The 6,754-nt window shown below is 52.8% G+C and overlaps 1 protein-coding gene across 25 annotated transcripts in view; it reads right to left on the reverse strand.

Moving 5' to 3' along the window:
* scrib (scribble planar cell polarity protein) overlaps positions 1–6,754 on the reverse strand; it is a 64,815-nt gene that overhangs the window by 13,055 nt on the left and 45,006 nt on the right. For 14 of the 25 annotated variants that reach the window (XM_035519792.1, XM_035519783.1, XM_035519780.1 and 11 more), the window contains 10 exons: positions 5,395–5,640; positions 4,793–4,903; positions 4,523–4,699; positions 4,316–4,432; positions 3,928–4,116; positions 3,713–3,832; positions 3,557–3,613; positions 3,131–3,187; positions 2,849–2,929; positions 129–533 (listed from right to left, as the gene is read on the reverse strand). In XM_035519792.1, coding sequence (XP_035375685.1) covers positions 129–533; positions 2,849–2,929; positions 3,131–3,187; positions 3,557–3,613; positions 3,713–3,832; positions 3,928–4,116; positions 4,316–4,432; positions 4,523–4,699; positions 4,793–4,903; positions 5,395–5,640 — 1,560 coding nt within the window. The remainder of the gene's footprint in view (positions 1–128; positions 534–2,848; positions 2,930–3,130; positions 3,188–3,556; positions 3,614–3,712; positions 3,833–3,927; positions 4,117–4,315; positions 4,433–4,522; positions 4,700–4,792; positions 4,904–5,394; positions 5,641–6,754) is intronic. The other 11 variants (XM_035519798.1, XM_035519796.1, XM_035519797.1 and 8 more) reach the window with 4 other exon arrangements.

Genomic DNA, 6,754 nt, shown 5'->3' on the forward strand with positions numbered 1-6,754 from the left:
TCTGTTTTTCCGTGTGCATCCACACGTGAGTGGGGAATGGGAGAATGGGACTCGAATCATTCACCAACATGCCATGCTGGTCCAGAAACACACACTGGGTCAAAACCACGCTGTCCAAGGCTGCTTGCCTTGTTGTACAGCCAGGGCTGAAGCTGGCCGTGCCTGCCGTAGCCTGTGGGCGGGCCTGACAGGATGTGCTCTTCGGGAGGGCGGCCCTTGCTTTTACGATTGGCTACCAGGAAAGGGTTTTCACTGAAACAGATTGGCTGAGAGTCCACGAGACACTCCTCCTCGTCCGGCGCTCCCCGCGCAACCGCGGGTTCCGGAACAGGATCCCGCACGGCAGCTGGGGGCAGTTTGGGCCCTGCCGGGCTTGAGACCGGGCAAGGCAGTGGGGCTTGGGCGAAGGCAGGGGCATCTACAGGGTACAGCGTAGCGTGAGCGGTCTCAAAGCACAGGACGTCTACAGAGCCGGCCTGCGTGGCTTGAAGAGCAGCCTCCATGAGACAGGAATCGGCCGAGGAAGGAGAGAGCTAGAGAGGGAGATTGAGAGAGGAAGAGAAAGAGAACGCGGGAGATAAAGGAGCAAAACAGATAGCGATGAGACTGAACAACAGAGAGGATGAAAAAGAATAGATGAACACGAGGTGAAAAATAACGGTAGAGGGAACACGCCTCCATTCATTCTGCAGTGACAACCAAAGAAATGAGTGTTGCAGTCCATCAAAGTAACAGCTACATTAGGCTATTCCATCATACTGAAAGATCTCGCAGGCTATGGCTGCCAAAGTCCACAGAACACGTCACGGTCAAGACGAGCATCACCACCGTAACTATTTACTAAACAGTACCCACAATGCTTTACTTAAGCATCCGATGCAGGCTCAGTCAAAGCACCGGCACGGCAAGGCTTAAACGGGTCCCCGGGCGCGGCATTCCTCTGGATGCCAAATGGGAGCTTTCTAAATCCAGCCGGGGCCAGAGCAGCGTACTCAAAATAGCTGCCCTGATAACACCGGTCCTGTAACAGCTTGTGGGAAGGAGGTTGCTGAAGTGGAATGTAACCCAAAGACCTTTGAGTCCAGACAGCTGCGCTCTCGTTAGTTCCCCGCGGCTGCCTTAGTGCCACGGCTGAGCCAAGGGTCAGGAGGCAAAGACGAACCACAGGTGCACGTCTGTCAGGCGGAAGACGATGATAAAATGATATTTGAAAATAGCTGGCTAACAAACACACGGAGACGGGAGGGTAAAGCCCTCAAAAGTAACATTTGCTCACCCGGGCCCTTCGGACGTCAGGGTCTGACTAACAGCTACTAAATAATTCAGCCATAGGAACTTCGCTTAGAAAGAAACAAAACCAAACCCAACCTCAACTGGGAGAATATATTCCAAGTCAACTGGGAGAATACATTTGTCAGTGCCTCAATGTCCACAGCCCAGTATATCGTGGACGGGTCAAACCACGCTGCTGAAAACTACATCACAACTTCCCTACAAACAATGTCAATACAAACCTGCTTTGACAAGCGTAGAGCTGAGCACAGGAAACCCAAGAACCGTGAAGGGTGGGTATAGGGGGCTCCAAGGTAAACACGATCTTGTTTCCACAGTTCAACCCCCCCGCTCCTCTTCAATGCCATGCACGAATAGCTTTGCAAACAGCTGCAAGGCGCTGCAAGTAAGCTAAAAGCTCCCAGAACGGACGCACGGTCTCCACAAGAACATGCACGTCTGAAAGACGGAGAGCACGCCTTTAGCACCATTACCTGCCGAACCTCCGTCAGAAAGCAGGAAAAGAGCCTCGACTCCCAGCAAACCAACACTAAATAAAGCAACACTAACACTGTACCACGCTTTCAAAATGTTTTATAAAACGCACTAGCCTGCCTTAAACCTGCGGTCAATCACAATCCAAGAGTTGATGCACAACAGGAGTGACTACATCTTCTAATTTAAATCACATTCGTACTAAATCACTCACACAAACAGAAAAACCTTAAAATCAACCTGACATCCAACATTCCAAAGAGCAACTAGCAAGTAACCAATTCAAAACCATCAGGATTTTAACACCAAATAAGTCAATTTAAAAAAAAAAAAAAAAAAAAAAAAAAAAAAAAAAAGAGAAAGGACAGAGAGAATATAGAAGGAAAGAAGGATGAGCAGAGAACAGAAGCTCGGTCACTCACTTTAGAGAGAGCAGGCTCAGAGATTTCAGCTTGCTGGGCCACCAAAGCGCTTGGAACAGTTTAAGCTCTCTCACAGGAACCTTCCCTGCAGAAGGCCCCGCCCACCCACGACAAGTGTGGCCAATCAGCTAACGGCATACTTCTTTAAAATAACCACCGAGTCCATGTCAGCTGTTACCTCAACACCCCTGGCCGGTTCACCAGCACAAGGAAGCGTAGGTATGAGTCAGCATTTAGTCGGGGGTAAGACCGGGTCAGACGAGCTTGTGCGTCGAGGGATGTTGAGGAGTTTCTGTCACCCAGGGCTTCTCGTGAATACGAGTGGAAGATTTTTGTTATTGCCATTGGTGCCCACTTTACGCTGGACGCAAGGTAGCGTTTCCACCGAGGACGCCCCTCCCCTGCTCTTATTAGGGCGAGGTGCGTCAACGTGGAAGCGTACATCGGTTCCGAACAAGAGCGCTCAGTCTGATAATTAGCTGGAGTGGGTTAAATGAACAGAGTTTGAATGTTTGGGTGAAATTGAGACAGTAACCCAAACCACAGCGTGTCGTGAAGCACATCGAATATGTAATGTGGCATCCATCACATCATAGCTCAGGGTGCAACAGCTCTTAAACATGAGAATTGCTTAGTGCCACACAGGAAGTGCTACTCACCCGAGTGACTTTCTGCAAGCTGCTTGTGGGAAGGGCTGCCAGGGTCTTGTAGTCCAGTTTCAGAGGCCCAGTGCTCAAAGTCTGCAAACAAAGTTTAATATTATAGATCGTATTTCCGAGGCACACAGTAAACCAGGGCTGCTGTACCGTACGGCATCGTCGGCGGTAAAGTTCTTTGGGACTGTCTCTTTCTGGAGCAGGAACGAGGTGCGGCTTGGCTGCTCGCTGCCACCCTCCGGCAGCGGGATCCGTTCTAAAGCAGCAGGCGGCGTAAGGCCTCACCTCAGTCTCCTCCTCCAACAGACGCGTAGCCTCCTCGCGCTCCACGCGCATACGCTCCTTCACCGACGGGGGGTGGGTGGGGCGGGTAGGGTATGTTGTTACCAGTCACACACGCACGCACAAGAAGGTGGCGGACCGAAAAGCGATGGGAACGGACATAGGGGCCGTGCGATGGAGAACACAAAAATGCGATGGCCGTGATGAGGGACATTAAAGGGAGTCGAACAAGAAAACGATGGTGGAATTAGAAATATGGATGTGGAGCGAGAGTGCGACCCAAGTTCATTCAGGGACAGGCGCGGGTGAGGGGTAAGAAAGAAGAGAAAACGATACACAACCCACATATATTAGCAAAAGCCATAGGGAATTTGGAAAAGCTAGTCGTCGCCCTGGTGACATTCCGTTTCCGTCTGAGCGTTCACTCACCACTTTCTCCATCTCTTCCCGCTCCCACTGAGACGTCTCCCTCGCCATCTCGACCTCCTTCGGAAGAAAATGGCCACAGGGTTCCTTTTCGTTGCTACCTCTCTCCCCCCCCCCCCCCCCGTGTAATGCCCTGGGGCGGACGTAGGGGGCGCTCACCTTCTGCATGACGTCCATCTCCTCTGGGCTCAGGTCCCTGTCTATTGAGGAGATGCTCTCCATGCTGTTCTTCCGCACGATGCCCGCCGCGAACGGGTTGACGATCACGCCCGGGGACGCCTGAACACGGGGAGGAGGCACACGGGTTTGAGTGCGTTCCGGCTGCTTGTCGTGCCCTCTGCCTCTAGAGAGGCGGGAGCCCTTCTGACATTTACCTCCACGCCTGCCACGTTCCCGGGGTCGAAGCCATCGCACACCAGCATTAGTAGAGTGTCTCCAGTGGCACGCAGGGCTCGGACAGCCTCCGTGTGAGTCATGCCCAGGAGGCTGTGGTTCCCCACCTCCAGGATCCGCATGCCTACCTTCAGGCGGCCGTCCCGCGCCGCTGCGCCGTTCGAACTCACCTAGGCGACGGCGAACGAGGCCGAGAACACAAACACGTTGGGGTACCAGTACACCCGCCGGCTCAGACACAAGCATGTGGTGTCACTGAGGTCAAGGCTTTCAGAGTGTCCAGGCTCGAGCATCAATGGCACCCCCTTGAGGGGAAACTTGCCATACGTTATCAAATGAGTTACAAGACAAATCCAAAAGGCGCTTTACCTTTGAGATAAAGATGCCCTCGTCTGTAGGGTCCAAGGGGTTGCCGGCATGTCCTCTGGCTCCTCCCCTGATACTAATGCCTAGCTTCTCCCCTGGCTGCTTGTGGATGACGATTTCCTAAACACACCAAGGTCACAGTATTCATCGGTTAACTGCGTAGTCCAAAACACCGCCGCTGTTGTGCGCGACGGGGGAGCCTGGGCATACCTGCATGCCGGGTGGTGAGGGGTCTCTGCGCACGAGCATGCAGATCTCCTGCTTGTTGGAGAGCAGGGCTTTGACGGCCTCCTGGTGCGTGGCGTGACGCAGGTCGATGCCGTTCACCTCCAGGATGCGATCGCCCACGCGGAGTCCGCTCTGACTCGCCAAGCCGTGGAGGACGACCTGCTCACACGAGCGCCACATGCGGCAGAGGGTCAGGGTGTCGGGCGGCGCTCGCAGACGTACACGTAGCGCCACAATCGGACGGGGAGTTACCTTTGAGATGAACACTCCCGGCTCGTTGATGCCAAAGGGGTGGCTGGCGTGGTCGCTGCCCCCCACAATGCTCAGGCCCAGGGGACCCCCTGTTTTCACCAGTGTCACTTCCTGTAAAGGCGGGATGATTTCATCGGGGAAAAGGAAGTCATCAGTAGCATGTGGTTTTAAGTAATATCAATATTCTTTTTCACTGTTTTTGCTATTTTTCAAGCTGACTGCTAAGCTGATTTTTAAAAATTAGGTTCTAAGGAAATAAAGAAAACAGTGAAACATCACATTAGTTCACTCTAATGAAATAGGACCATTATGGGAACCTTATCAAGCTATTTATTCAATCCAGCCAAGCTGTATCCTACACAGACAAAAAAAAAACACAGCCCAAGCAGAGCGATGGGGTAAACGTTCACACCGTGCACCGCTCTCTCTTGCGCGCATTCGAACCAAAGTTCAAACACCAAAAACCACAGCAGTAATATATGATCTGACGTATCTGAACATGTTTCCAAAGTTACAAATCCCTAAACTCCCTAAAATTCCCAAGTGAGACAAGCGGCAGATAAGGGCGGCTCGGCATGCTTCTGGACGTTCCTGTGTCTCACCTCTATGGGGTACTCGTCCTCCATGGGGCAGCCGAGGTGGTTGGCCGTGCGCTCGTCTCCGGCCTCCTCTTGCTCGGGGGAGTCTGAGGGCTCCGGGGGAGGGGGCGAATGGGCCCGCGTGCGTGGCGAGGAGCCGCCAGGGCCGGACTGCTCCCGCTCCACCAGCAGGGTGATGGTGGGGCAGGTGCTGGTAAGCAGCGCTACTGCCTGGTCATGCCTGGCTTCTGTCATGTCTACGCCATTGATCTAGAGCAACAGGCACACAACCAGAGGAGGGGGGAATCAGGAACTGGCACCAGGTGGGGTGGAGACAGCTCGACCTGGGCGATGCAGGAAGTTGCTCCGACGCAAGCTTTGTTAGTGTTACGGGGCTGACAGAGGCTTCAAGCCTTGATAGTGTTACGGGGCTGACAGAGCCTTCAAGCCTTGATAGTGTTACGGGGCTGACAGAGCCTTCAAGCCTTCAAGCCTTGATAGTGTTACGGGGCTGACAGAGGCTTCAGGCCTTGGTAGTGTTACGGGGCTGACAGAGCCTTCAGGCCTTGGTAGTGTTACGGGGCTGACAGAGCCTTCAGGCCTTGGTAGTGTTACGGGGCTGACAGAGCCTTCAGGCCTTGGTAGTGTTACGGGGCTGACAGAGCCTTCAGGCCTTGACAGTGTTACGGGGCTGACAGAGCCTTCAAGCCTTGATAGTGTTACGGGGCTTACAGAGGCTTCAAGCCTTGATAGTGTTACGGGGCTTACAGAGGCTTCCAGCCTTGATAGTGTTGCGGGGCTTACAGACACTTCAAGCCTTGATAGTGTTACGGGGCTTACAGACACTTCAAGCCTTGATAGTGTTACAGGGCTTACAGACGCTTGAAGCCTGGATAGGCTTCGTGCACTCCAGTTTGGGGCGTCGTTAGCGCTGCTGTTTTAAGAACGGGTCTCTTAGTGACAAGCACACATGCAGCTCCAAAGAGAGGTTTAGCTAAGCAGCAGGCTGGACTTATCAGGGGTGAAGCGAGAAGATGGAAAGAGAAAGAACAGGGGGCGTGGTCAGGGGTAGCGAAGGAAGAGGGAAAGACAGAACAGTCGCAGCAGTTCTGTGTGCTGGCTCAACCCAGAGTCTGAACCTAATTACATCTACGACTATGCTACAACTGTCCTATGTCATGCTTAGCACGCGAACCCGTTTAATGTAGTCGTACTATTCAGTTTGTGGAATTATGGGTAATAAAGCCCTTAAAAAGGTTTTGCCTTTTGTCAATTCAAAGCCCAAAAGAGCCATCACTCTTTAAAAGACTTGGCTTTAAGTATTAACAGGCAATGAGGGGCTTAAAGGACAAACGTGGGTGCCATTAGCATCGTATCGCACTTC

The sequence above is a fragment of the Electrophorus electricus genome, chromosome 19, assembly GCF_013358815.1.
Source record: "Electrophorus electricus isolate fEleEle1 chromosome 19, fEleEle1.pri, whole genome shotgun sequence".
Taxonomy (NCBI): domain Eukaryota; kingdom Metazoa; phylum Chordata; class Actinopteri; order Gymnotiformes; family Gymnotidae; genus Electrophorus; species Electrophorus electricus.